The sequence below is a fragment of the Macrobrachium nipponense genome, chromosome 18, assembly GCF_015104395.2.
Source record: "Macrobrachium nipponense isolate FS-2020 chromosome 18, ASM1510439v2, whole genome shotgun sequence".
Classification (NCBI taxonomy): Eukaryota; Metazoa; Arthropoda; class Malacostraca; order Decapoda; family Palaemonidae; genus Macrobrachium; species Macrobrachium nipponense.
The window spans coordinates 25,202,162-25,215,468 of record NC_087211.1 but is presented as its reverse complement, the minus strand read 5'-3'; the positions used below and the strand labels follow the sequence as shown (position 1 = coordinate 25,215,468).

The 13,307-nt window shown below is 40.4% G+C and overlaps 1 protein-coding gene across 2 annotated transcripts in view; it reads right to left on the bottom strand.

Annotated features, from left to right (window-relative positions):
- The window catches only part of LOC135196933 (visual pigment-like receptor peropsin), a 734,660-nt gene that overhangs the window by 666,894 nt on the left and 54,459 nt on the right, over positions 1–13,307 (bottom strand). For both annotated transcript variants that reach the window (XR_010310514.1, XM_064223772.1), the window contains exon 2: positions 5,380–5,399. Coding sequence is in view for 1 of the 2 variants with exons in the window: in XM_064223772.1 (XP_064079842.1) it covers positions 5,380–5,398 (19 nt within the window). In the remaining variant the exon portion in view is untranslated. The remainder of the gene's footprint in view (positions 1–5,379; positions 5,400–13,307) is intronic.

Here is a 13,307-nt window from a genome sequence, read left to right as displayed (position 1 = left end):
GCACCTGCAGGAGAACGGGCTTGTCATCCATTTCGACAAGTGCACCTTCGGTGCGGAGAAGGTGGATTTCCTCGGCCACGAGATCACCCCAGCAGGAGTACGTCCCATGGAATCGAAGGTGGCTGCAGTGGAGAAGTTCCCAAAGCCGACAACAATCAAAGCCCTCCAAGAGTTCATCAGGAGGGTGAATTACTACAGAAGATTCATCCCAGTCATCACCCACACCATGTGTCCTTTGACCGAGGTCCTGAAGGGCAACCCAAAGAAGCTGACGTGGGGAGAAGCCCAACAGCGCACCTTCGACTGCAACAAGTCGTCCCTCAGCAGAGCCACAACCCTGGCTCACCAGGACCCTGACGCGCCAGACACTCATCACCGACGCCAGCAACACCGCATGCGGCACCGTCCTGGAACGGCTGGTCAACAGGGTTCCCACGCCATTAGCCTTCTTCAGCAGGAAGCTGAAAACTGCAGAGACCCGCTAAAGCACCTTCAACCGTGAGCTCCTCGCTGTCTACTAGGCCATCCGCCACTTCAAGTAACTCCTGGAAGACATCCTATTCACCACAAGGACGGACCACCAGCCGCTGGTCCACGCCTTTGTCAAGGCGGGCGATACTTGGTCCGCAAGACAGCAACGTCACCTCGCGGTTGTCTCCAAAATCAGGTGCTCCATCGAGTGCGTCCCCGGCAGAAGGAACCCCTGTAGCCAACGCCCCCTCGAGGACTGAGATAAAACTCCCTGCACCTCAGCGTGGACTACGAGGACCTAGCATGTGAGCAAGCCTCCGACCTCGAAGTACCAGCCTACCAGACAGCCATCACCACCCTCCGATGGGAGGACATTCCCTTCAGCCCTAAGACGAAGCTCCTCTGCTACACCAGCACCGGCCGCCCAAGCCCCCTGATACCCGCCTCCCGAAGGAAGCAGGTATTCGATGTGATCCTCGGCATCAAGAGGGACTCCCGGGAGTGGGCCAAGAACTGCATCGCATGCCAGAGCAGCAAGACAGGAAGGCACACCATATTGGGAATAGGCACCTTCCTCAACCCAGGCAGAGATTCAGGCATATCCACGTCTACATTGTCGGGCCCCTTCCCCCATCCAACGTTGCCAGATAACTCCTGACGGTGATCGACCGGTCCACCAGGTGGCCAGAAGCCACCCCGATATCAGAAGCCACCGCAGAAGACTGCGCCAAAGCCCTCCTATCCAGCTGAATCAGCCAGACGACATCACTGCAGACCGGGGAACTGCCTTCACCTCAGAACTCTGGACCTCCCTAGCACACCTGATGGGGACCAAGTACCATACGAACACGGCCTACAACCCCGCAGCCAATGGCACGGTGGAAAGGACCCACCGCTCCCTCAAGGCCTCCCTGATGGCATGCTGCACAGGCTCAGACTGGAAGGCACAGCTGCTGCAGGTCCTCCTCGGCCTCCGCACCGCCCCAAGAGCAAACGGCGACCCATCACCAGCAGAGGAGGTTTACGCCGAGACCCTGGCAGTGCCAGGTGAATTCTTCCCTGCTGACAGCGACGACCCCGACATCCCACTGGCAAGACTCCGGGCAGCCGCCCAGAAATTTGTTCCCTGCGAGAGACCTCCACCGACAGGAGGAAGCAGTTCCGACCGAGGGCCCTGGACTCCTGCTGGTACATCTTCATACAGAACGCGTTACTCATCTTGATCGGCAGCTGCGAGGACTGGGTCTCAATAGACAGACTGAAGCCCGCAGTCGTTCCGGACAGAGACGCCCCACAGAAGGCCCTTGCAGAACACCGCCTTGGAATACAGCCTTGCCAGAATCCAACAGCGCCCCCAGATGTCGCCGGGGCCGCCCAAGAAAAGCAGTCGAACACCCCGGGCCCACCACCAGGGTGGCATCCTTCTTCCCGACTCACCAGACGAGGACCCGAAAGACGTCCCCCAACAGATTGAACCTTGAACCCGTGGACTCCTCCAGCCCCCCCACAAGATTCCGCTGACCATCAGCCAATGATTATTACTTAATCATTGTCTTGGGGAGGGGGGGAGTATTTGTAAGGACAGCATTTTGTCAAATCTCCATCCTTCCTCTGTACATACTTTTTATACCATATACTAGAATGTAGAGCATTTCACGGCCTATCCGTCGATATATATATCAAGTAAAAATGTACTCTCTGCACAAAACTGTGTGTATATTTTCAGCTGCGAAGAAACACAATCGCACCGGGGGCTCCATCCCTTTTTGTATGTGCGTGCATGATGGACACTACGTTTCCATTCACACTGCTGCCTCATATACAGCCATCTCTGTTCAATAAAGTTAGAGCTTTCTCCTTGTCTGATTCCAGTCCTCACAGAAGAAAACTTCAAGGCCGGGCAGTAGTAAGACAAAACAAGTAAAATATGTACCCAAGTTTCTTTGGAACAATCAAGTTTTTTGTACAGTGTATAATACTGTATGAAACTCTCAGCCACGGCCCATGAAACTCTCAGCCGTGGCCCGTGAAAATTTCAGCCACAGCCAGGTGGTGGCCTATGTTGTTGGCGCCTATAGTAGTGCCAGATGGACGATCATGGCTAAATTTAACCTTAAACAAAATAAAAACTACTGAGACTAGAGGGCTGCAATTTGGTATATATGATGATTGGAGGGTGGATGATCAGCATACCAATTTGTAGCCCTCTATCCTCAGTAGTTTCAGTAGTTTTTAAGACCTTAGGGAAGACAAACAGTGTGGACAGACAGACAAATAGACATCTCAATAGTTTTGTTTACAGAAAACTAAAAGTCACCGACCCATACAGTCCGAACATTACTAATATCCACCGCAAAATAGTGAAGAAGTGGCCTGGTGGGTGTTCTAATGCTGCTAGATAAGAGAAGGAGTTGCCCCTAGAAATAAATGAATCAGTAATCAAAATAAGAAACATTCAAAGGACCCAGAAGCTCTCTTATGTAAGAGAGAACTAAGAGAGATAAGGGTAGGATCATCAACACCATGAACCATGAACTGTCTCTCATTCGGTCCAACAAGAAGGTAAACAGGCGAGAAGGCAGCCCAAACATGAGAGCATTATTCCCAACATGAGGTCAAGATAAAGATCTTGAATGTAAGAACAATGAGAACTTACAGTATTTAAACAACAAACTCAAGGACCGTTCTTCAAACTCAAAAGATCAGTGTTAATAGACGAAAGGAGGGCAATTCAAGATGAAGAACATGGGTGGTCTGAAATGAGGTAAATGTAAAGAAAATTACAAAGCGCTGAATCTCTGCTAAAGCATGAATAAAAGAAGATATCATGGACATGTGGATGAGTAGTATTCAGTTGCAAAAGTGGCTAAAGGGCAGAATTAACTCTTGATCACCATTGAGCAATGTGTACAACCTGTATGCCAACCTTGCCAGAGTACCACCTCACTGCCTAGTGGAAGATTATTAAGTAAAAAGGCTATGGGACCTCTCTTGAAAGGAAAGATGATGTCATAGATGTATTAGTCAGTCAAGAATGGCTTCTAAATCTGTTCAGTCAAAATTAACTATGACCCCACTCTTTAGCTATTCTGAATAATCTTGTCACTGAAAGAGGCAGTTTCATTTACAGGGTGACTGGAGAGCTCACAGAAACTACCAGCATCCATAAATCTCTCTGGCATGCCTAGAAAAGCCCATCATGTGATAGGGACAGTAAAACAGTTAACGTTGCTAACCTATTCATTCATCACAAACGGGCGAGTCATTGATATAAAATTGTATGCACTCTTCATTTGCTTCTTCAACTTCGGTCTTAAACAAGAGACCATTTTTCATCTACATTCTCCTTGCATGCTTTCCTTACTTCTTCCTAGCAAGCTCACTGTCTTGCCCTTACAGGTAAAATTTTACCATTTCCCTCTCCAACATGGACTTCCATATACCTTAACTTTCACTTTTCCACCAAACAATGACCAGATATACCTCCAGCCACTCCTCTCCCCCGCCAGCCACCCCCCCCACCCCCCAACCCCCACCATCACATCCACCAACTGGCTCTTTCATCTATGTACTTATGTATAATCAAACATATTTGTTTTACCATTTCCTCCTTTCGAACCCAAGAATTTCTCACAATGGAGCCCTTTTCCAAATACATTTTCACAACTTTCTCCCTACTAAATTACCTCACAAACTTTGAATCTGCCTGAAGTCCCATCTCAACTGTCTCGCATACTCTTGGATTTAACACACCTAGCACAACTACCTTCCAAAATCCTACACTGCATACATTCAGGCTCTCCCAGAAATCATCTTTTGCTCTTACTCTTTCCCTGCTTGGTCCATATGCTACTCAATTTCACAATGTTGCCTCCAGTCTTGCTCATCCATAACCATACAATCCTCGAACTATCGCTTTTGTACTTTTTCACCTAAATGCCCACACTCGGTTTTTTTCCATCTGTCCACCCGCCTGCGGTGTTTGCGTATGGTAACACTGCACCCGGGCTTTAGAGTGTTACATTCAGCTTACATTCAACAATCATAATAATATCCTATTTCGAATATTTACGGTGTAATTCCTATACAGTAAATTATTAAAACACTTTTCAGTTGCAAACGTACACCCAGATATCCTTTGATTTACCTAAAACTTACACTTGGCGTAACTATCTAAAGCCTGGGACGCAGTGTTACCATACGCAAACACCATATGCGGGTGGACAGATGGAAAAAACAGAGTATAGTTCTCTAATACCACTAACCATTCAGCTCCTCACTGCTAAACCTTCCAGCTAAAAGAAGCAAAATCAACCTTTGTCCCTCCCATTCCTGCATGAATTGTCTTTTCACAAAACATCCAGCTCTCTCTCCTCTGTTGCAAAACTTCAGGCCTTCTCTCCTTAAGTGAATCACCTATGATGCAGTTCTCTATAAGCTACATCTACAAATATGCTAACATCCATATATATATATATATATATATATATATATATAATATATATATATATATTTACATGATATATATATAGATATAATATATATATATATATTATATATATATATATATATATATATTATATTTGTATGTATGTATGTATATGAGAGAGAGAGAGTGAGAGAAAAGAAGAGAGAGAGAGAGAGAGAGAGAGATAGAGAGAGCGAGAGAGAGAGAGAGAGAGAGAGAAATTTATTTATATATATATATATATATATATATATATATATATATATATATATATAATTGTACCACCCTTAAGTGTGTAATACTTCCGCCTAGATGGCGAGTGCAAAATTTGAAACCAACGACCCCATGTAGTACAATATAATAAAACAGGTCTCATACAAAATAATTCCAAAACAGTTTAACTTAACCAATAACGTAAACAATTTTTCAATACTACTTACCACCCGAGAACAACGACATCCTGAAAATAAAAGAAAACTCTTATTACTAACGATTTCACAATTAATAATAATAATAATAATAATAATAATAATAATAATAATAATAATAATAATAATAATAATTTCTAGCAACTACAAAGTATCAAATATCCATAAATTAAATTATTTACAATTAGCAGTTCACCATTTAATTACGTTAAAAAATCATACTGGCTACAAAAGAGCAGCCGAAATGGTCACAGAATACAAGATTTGAGTTCATTTGAAACCGACATTTCAGTTACAGTGTAACCCTGGCATATGCTATCATAGATTTCAATAAACTACTGCACTATATAGCACCCATTCATCAAATCTCTCTTAAACCATTGGCCAAACGCCAGATCGATTTCACGAAATGAAACTGATTTTAATCGTCTAAACTCTAAACCAACTAAAGCCCAAAAGATCTTACGAATTGGAATAAAATAATACATTCGAAATAATACATTAAAAGAAAATGGTCCTTCTTTTGGTTTACGGTTTTCATTAGGAAGACCTAAGCTAATCGCCGTTGTAATGCTGCATGACGTAGCACACTGATAGATTCTGAAGCCTCAATTTGATCAGTTACCGCTACCAAGTTTCAAAAGCAATGACGTACGAGTCTGATATTTCCAAAAATGTTTTCCCTTAAAAGCGAATCCCCAGAACATGCCACATGGGAGTTTCGTTTCGTGGCAACGGCCTCGTTAATTTATTTGTATGGTGTTTTACGTTGCATGGAACCAGTGGTTATTTAGCAACGGGACCAACGGCTTTACGTGACTTCCGAACCACGTCGAGAGTGAGCTTCTATCACCAGAAATACATATCTCCCACTCCTCAATGGAATGGCCGAGAATCGAACCCGCGACCACCGAGGTGGGACGCAAACACCATACCAACCACCCCACTGAGGCGCTTGGCCTCGTAAATAATTTACACAATACAAGGGAATTTGTAGGTGTGGTCCCCGTGAATGTTATAACACCTATGCTCTTTACCCTCCTCGTATATTTTATAGTAACAACACGTTGTTGGAGATGGAAGAGAAGGTTTCAACTGTAGTAACGATAAAAACTTGATAGACATGATACGCAGATGATGCCCTTTTATTCAGCAAAGCACAATGAAGTCCACAAAGCTTGACTGACAGAAAGTGTTATACGAAATATACAAGTAGAGTCATTTCACAAAAGCCCTTCGCATCTCCTTGGCGATGAGGATGATGATATACAAAAAGGATATCCATATGTGTGTACATCGTTCAAATCCACCTTAAATTTACGTTCAACTACAGACAACGAAGAGGTCGTTGGGAGCATCACGAGATAAGAGCCTAGATGGGCCCTATGCATTACCCGAAAACCAAAGCTGCACAATAACAAGTATCAAGTTTTCTGTACAGCATACAATGTCGTATGAATAGCGGCCCATGACGCTTTCAGCCACGACCCGGTGGTGGCCTGTTTATAGCGTTGCCAGACGCACGATTATGGCAAACTTTAACCCTAAATAAAAAAAAAACTGAGGCTAGAGGGCTGTGATTTGGTATGTTTGACGATTAGAGGGTGGATGATCAATATACCAATTTGCAGCCCTCTAGCCTCAGTAGTTTGTAAGATCCGAGGGCAGACAGAAAAAGGACGGACAGACAAAGCTATCACAATAACTTTCTTTCACAGATAACTAAAATCTGTTATCGTCGCTTTATCACGAGTGGAAAGGGCAATGAGAAATACGTATACTTCTCCTTGTTATACTGATAATGACAAAACAAGAATATTTCAGAACTTCTGAGCCAAATCCATTAAGTCCTTATTGTGTCCATCCATGCACAGTAACTACAGAGAAAATCATTAAACTTTTCTCCTCTTGTTTCAGCCTCCCAATGGAATGGATCTTCTTCAACTTGCTACCTGACGGTAGCTTCATGCCTCGTTATTCTTCTTCTTTGGGGGGGGGGGGGGGGGATGGTGAAAGGGGTCTACTTAGAATATAATCATTACAATACAGTACCAATGACAATCAAACTATTGGAAACAGAAATCATCAGACCTAGGTGTCTACCACACAGTTGAGGTATATTGACTAAAACTTGTAAGCAACAAGTAGTATGTTGTTTTACCGTGGGTAAGTACTGTAGTTTTTCCTTGAGTGGGGGGTACGGTGCTAGCTGCAATATTGTTTGTTATTATGATTGAAGACATAGACAGTAATGTTAAGGATTCGGTAGTGAGTAGTTTCGCTGATGACACAAGAATAAGTAGAGAAATTACTTGTGATGAAGATAGGAACGCTCTACAAAGAGACCTTAACAAAGTATATGATTGGGCAGAGGTAAATAGGATGGTATTTAACTCTGATAAATTTGAATCAATAAATTATGGAGACAGAGAAGGAAAGCTATATGCATATAGGGGACCTAATAATGAGACAATCACAAATAAGGAAGCAGTTAAAGACCTTGGTGTGATGATGAATAGGAACATGTTATGCAATGATCAAATAGCCATTCTGTTGGCAAAATGTAAAGCAAAAATGGGAATGTTGTTACGGCACTTCAAAACAAGAAAAGCTGAACACATGATTATGCTTTATAAAACATATGTTCGTAGTCCACTTGAATATTGCAATATGATATGGTACCCACACTATCAAAAGGATATTGCACAAATAGAGAGTGTACAAAGGTCCTTTACAGCTAGAATAGAAGAAGTTAAGGACCTAGACTACTGGGAAAGACTAAAATCCTTAAAATTATATAGTCTAGAAAGGAGAAGAGAACGCTACATGATAATTCAGGCATGGAAACAGATAGAAGGAATAACAGAAAATATCATGGAACTAAAAATATCAGAAAGAGCAAGCAGAGGTAGATTAATAGTGCCCAAAACTATACCAGGAAAAATAAGGAAAGCACACAGAACATTAATCCACTACGCACCAGCATCGATAATGCAGCGTCTATTCAATGCGTTGCCAGCTCATCTGAGGAATATATCAGGAGTGAGCGTAGATGTGTTTAAGAATAAGCTCGACAAATATCTAAACTGCATCCCAGACCATCCAAGATTGGAAGATGCAAAATATACCGGAAGATGTACTAGCAACTCTCTGGTAGACATTAGAGGCGCCTCACACTGAGGGACCTGGGGCAACCCGAACGAACTGTAAGGTCTGTAAGGTAAGGGGGGGGTAGGGGTTATTCAATGGCGCGGGTGGGCATCGCTCTGGATTTCACGTTCACTTATCAGAGTAACGTAGTTACTATCTCCATCTTTTCATTTTCTTCCCTTTTGTAATCCATCTTACTAACTATGGGAATTATTTAAGGTCGAAGTACGATGATTAGTACAAGCAGTAATCTACAAAATTATGCGCTATAACAATAACTCTACAATCATCGTCAGGACGTGCTATCATTCTTTATAACACAAAATATAAACATAATCCTACCAATAAAAGTTCTCCCTGCCTTATCCCTTCACTGAGGAGATCACTGCTATTCCGATTGTGATACTTATGCTTTTGGTGAATAATATATATACACATACATACATATACTATATATATGTGTGTATGTGTAATATATATGTGTTCGTGCGATTTAGAAACACAAACATATATCTCAGCCATCCTCTTTTCGACTTAGGACGGTGCATGAGCAAAAACCCTGAGGGAATTTTAAAAAACGACGCCATCTTTAGAACTCTGATACCATGTGCGGTTCACCGTCGACCACAAAAGCACTCTTGGGTTACAATTAACAAGCCTATGTTTCAATTCCTTCATACACAACCCTTCCCCTCACCAACCAACCAGTCTCTCCCCTCCCCGCCCCCCACCGATTCCCTCTGCCTTTCCACACGACGCACGGCGACGAGTTCATTTGGTAATGCCCTTGAGACTTGAAATTCCTCTTCAACATGGATGACTGATTCAGTGGGGTTCTACAACTGATTGCATCGAGAACTTGATAACGGAATAGAATGGAATGGAAAACAAAATTTAGGCCAAAGGCCAAGTGCTGGGATTTATGGTCATTCAGCGCCGAAAATGTTATAACTTTCCTGGCATTCCCGGAGGAAATGTGTTTGAAATCAACATAACGCTGAAAGTTAAGACTATGCAATTTTTCATGTTTGAGAAGAGGTTTTTATCGCACCTTCTGATTTATGAAGGAAATTAGAAGTCCTCGTTCCTCCCCAGACGTTTTACCAAGGCACTTATCAGTCAACCAGGCATTTTGAATGGCTAAAGGTGCGTTCACACGGTCGAACAATGCCCGACGGACAAACATTGTTGCCATATCAAAGGCGAAGCAGGATGACGTCATAAGCGTTGAAACGAGGGAAGTAGATCTGGCAATAAACTGTGGTACCAGTTGAAGTTGTATATCACTGTTCTTACTCTGCTCACAAGGCAAACTCTGGTAAGCAATTGTTAATTGGTAACAATGTTTGTCCGTCGGACGTTGTTCGACCGTGTGAACGCACCATTAGACTTTGGATCATTTTCTTCATATACTTGAACTTCGTAGTCATTCCCTTCTGAAACTGTCATTTCTTTGAAATGACTACAGATTGGGTCATTCTGAAAGGAGTGTGCACTAAGTACCCAAGAAAAATGTGACCAAGTCACTGAGGGAATATAATGAAGCATCATATAAGGAGTCTTAGCTTCGAGAGCCAGTTTTCATGGCCATAATCAATCAATCTCTGGATCAAATGCTTGTAAGCTTTGCTAGGAGAAATGCTCCGTATCCCTCCTACCACGACATCACTTTAGCGTAACTTTTCCAATCCACGAGACTTAAAAGACACAAAGAAAAGTGATCACAAGACACAGCAGTAGTCATTCTGTCACCAAAAGAATGAGAAAAAAGGCTTCGCTGAACTACATAAAATTTTCTACAAATTCTATCAACACCTTCATCCTCTACAACATATATAGTATGTGGTTTACTAAGCAAGTTTTCAATGCATTCTTGGTGACGGTGAACACTGCTATGATTCATCGATAACATATTCCTTGTCAATACACAAACTAAATATTCAAAAGGCCGGCAATTCATTTGAACAACACGCAAGTATGAATACAATGCGCAGTAGTGTAATTATATATATATAGATATATATATATATATATATATATATATATATATATATATATATATTATATATATAGATATAATATATATATATATATATATATATATATATATATTATATATATATATATATATATATATATATTATATATATATATAATACATATACATATTATATATATATATATATAGATATATATATTATATATATATATATATATATATATATATATATATACTAATATATTATATATAGATACATATAAACTACATATATATATATATGTATGAATATATATTATATAAGTATATATATATATATATATATATATATATTAAATATATACATATATACTATACACATGATATATATAAATATATATATATAAATGTATGTATTATATACATATATATAATTATAATATTATATATATATATATATATATATATATATATATATATATACACACACAAATGTGTATATATATATGAGAGAGAGAGAGCACCGATCATTTGCACTTCCCCAAGGCGCACTGCACCCTTTATCACACCTTCCTTATTGCAACCGTGTATCGTACTAAATGGCAACAATGTAAACAAAATCGCATGGGGCGAATGGATGTGCAAAACTAACATCAAGCCGTGTATATAATGAGAGAGAGAGAGAGAGAGAGAGAGAGAGAGAGAGAGAGAGAGAGAGAGAGAGAGAGAGAGAGAGAGAGAGAGAGAACATTTCACGGTAAAATCATTCAAGTTTTACTGTGTACTGTAGTCTTATAGCACGACTGTTATTTTTCAATATCAGGATCTTTCCTAGATAGTGACCCCTGAGCAAAGTTCGGGGGTCGTTATTGAAGTCTAATATTTCCTTGCAGGTCTTTATCTTTATGATATTTACATTTTTTTATTTACCGTAATCCCCAACGGCCTTGTACTAAACACGCAGCAAAGGTGGATACATACCTTGGGAGTCACTATCGAGAAAGATCTTAATATCATTCTGGGCTGACTTGTACACTTAGCACAAATTACAGTACATATGACTGGCCAGTACTCTACTGTTCCTAGTAAATGGAAGTCATACAATGAAATACGCTTATTTACAATTAAGCCGAAAAATCTAAAGAACACCAAGTTTACTGAATGTATTAATCGTGGCTGGATAATCGGTTTTTATTTACATAACTTATGACGTGAAGGGAAGACGCACACCCATAAATTTAAGTGCTTACATCTTCACTGTAAATTACAGACAGCTCTGAATGTCGTCGAGTTCGCAGGTAAAAGGGAAGTGAAAGTTACTATATAGCACTCGTTTCTAATAACAAATTCATGAACGGAATGAAGTGAAATATACAATTTAGGCCAAAGGCCAAGCACTGTGACGCAAGTCATGCAGCGCTGACGGGGGGAAGTGAGAGTAAAAGGTTTAAAAGGTGTAACAGGGGGGAAAACATCATAGTTGCACTCTGAAACAACTGTTAGAAAACAGCGGAAAGAGAATATGAACCGAGGTACAGTAAAACGAATGAATGGGGTTGCAGCAGCAAGGGCCGAAGGGACGCTGCAAAGGACCTACAGTAATGCCTACAGTGCATCGCATGAGGTGCAATGACGGCATTGTCCCTTGACGGAGAACAAAGTAATGAACATCAGCTATTTAAATATACCCAGAGTTTTAAAGAGGCGTCGTAACAGCCTTCCGGCGTCATGAGTTGATACTATTGATTTTATTTCTCGTATTTTCATTATACTTTATCAAAAAACGATAACAAAAACCTCAGTAGACTTTGTAAGTAATCAACGTTCTTTTCAATGATTTTCACAAACTTGCTTGCACTAGATGAAATGACAACATAAAGTTAATTGACTAAAATAAATCAGTCTTGAAGTGACAAGCGACCAGTGGACAGAAAATACGGGTTAAAGATATAAAATAACATTAATGGTCGACTAAAACGTATCGCTGTTTGAGTGAGCAATGCATCACTTTTAAAACTTTACAAACGAGTTGTGCACTAATGGCGCAGTTTGTGTAACCTCTGAACCCTAATCCAGGTAGGTATCATTGAAAGAAAGAAAGAAAAAAAACCGGCTTCTGGGTACGTGTGGTCTCAAATTACTACAGACACACAACAGTGTGTGAATCCTGATACACTGCTTAAACGTCCCAAACCTGGCGTCACGAGAGGACGTTTGCAAGTACCTTTTGGCACATTAACGCAAAATTTTGCACCTTACATAAACATACACACACACACACACACACACACACACACACACACACACACACATATATATATATATATATATATATATATATATATAAATATATATATATATATATATATGTGTGTGTGTGTGTAATATATACATATATATTTACTGTGGCTGCCATTTTCTTCAAAGCTACAGGGATGAGATTTATAATAGACACAGATACTGTTACTCTAAGCTACATCCAATATGAGCGAAACGAATTCCCAAAGAAGTGTTCTTAATACTTTGAAGACTACTTCTACTATGTCAGTCATCAAAAACCTTGATCATAAAGAAAAATTTATTTCCAGAAACTATACCTGTTACAGTATAATTCCAACACTGATAACTACCAGCATAAACAATCTGTTCAAGAACTACTCAACAACAATTAACAAAGTATAGAAGTAATCCAAAATGACTTAACTATGTTTATATGTAAAACGGACACAAAATATCTATAATACAATTTAACCCTATTCAGCAAGTTGACAAAACCAAACCTATTAAATAATTATATACACAATCGGTTCTA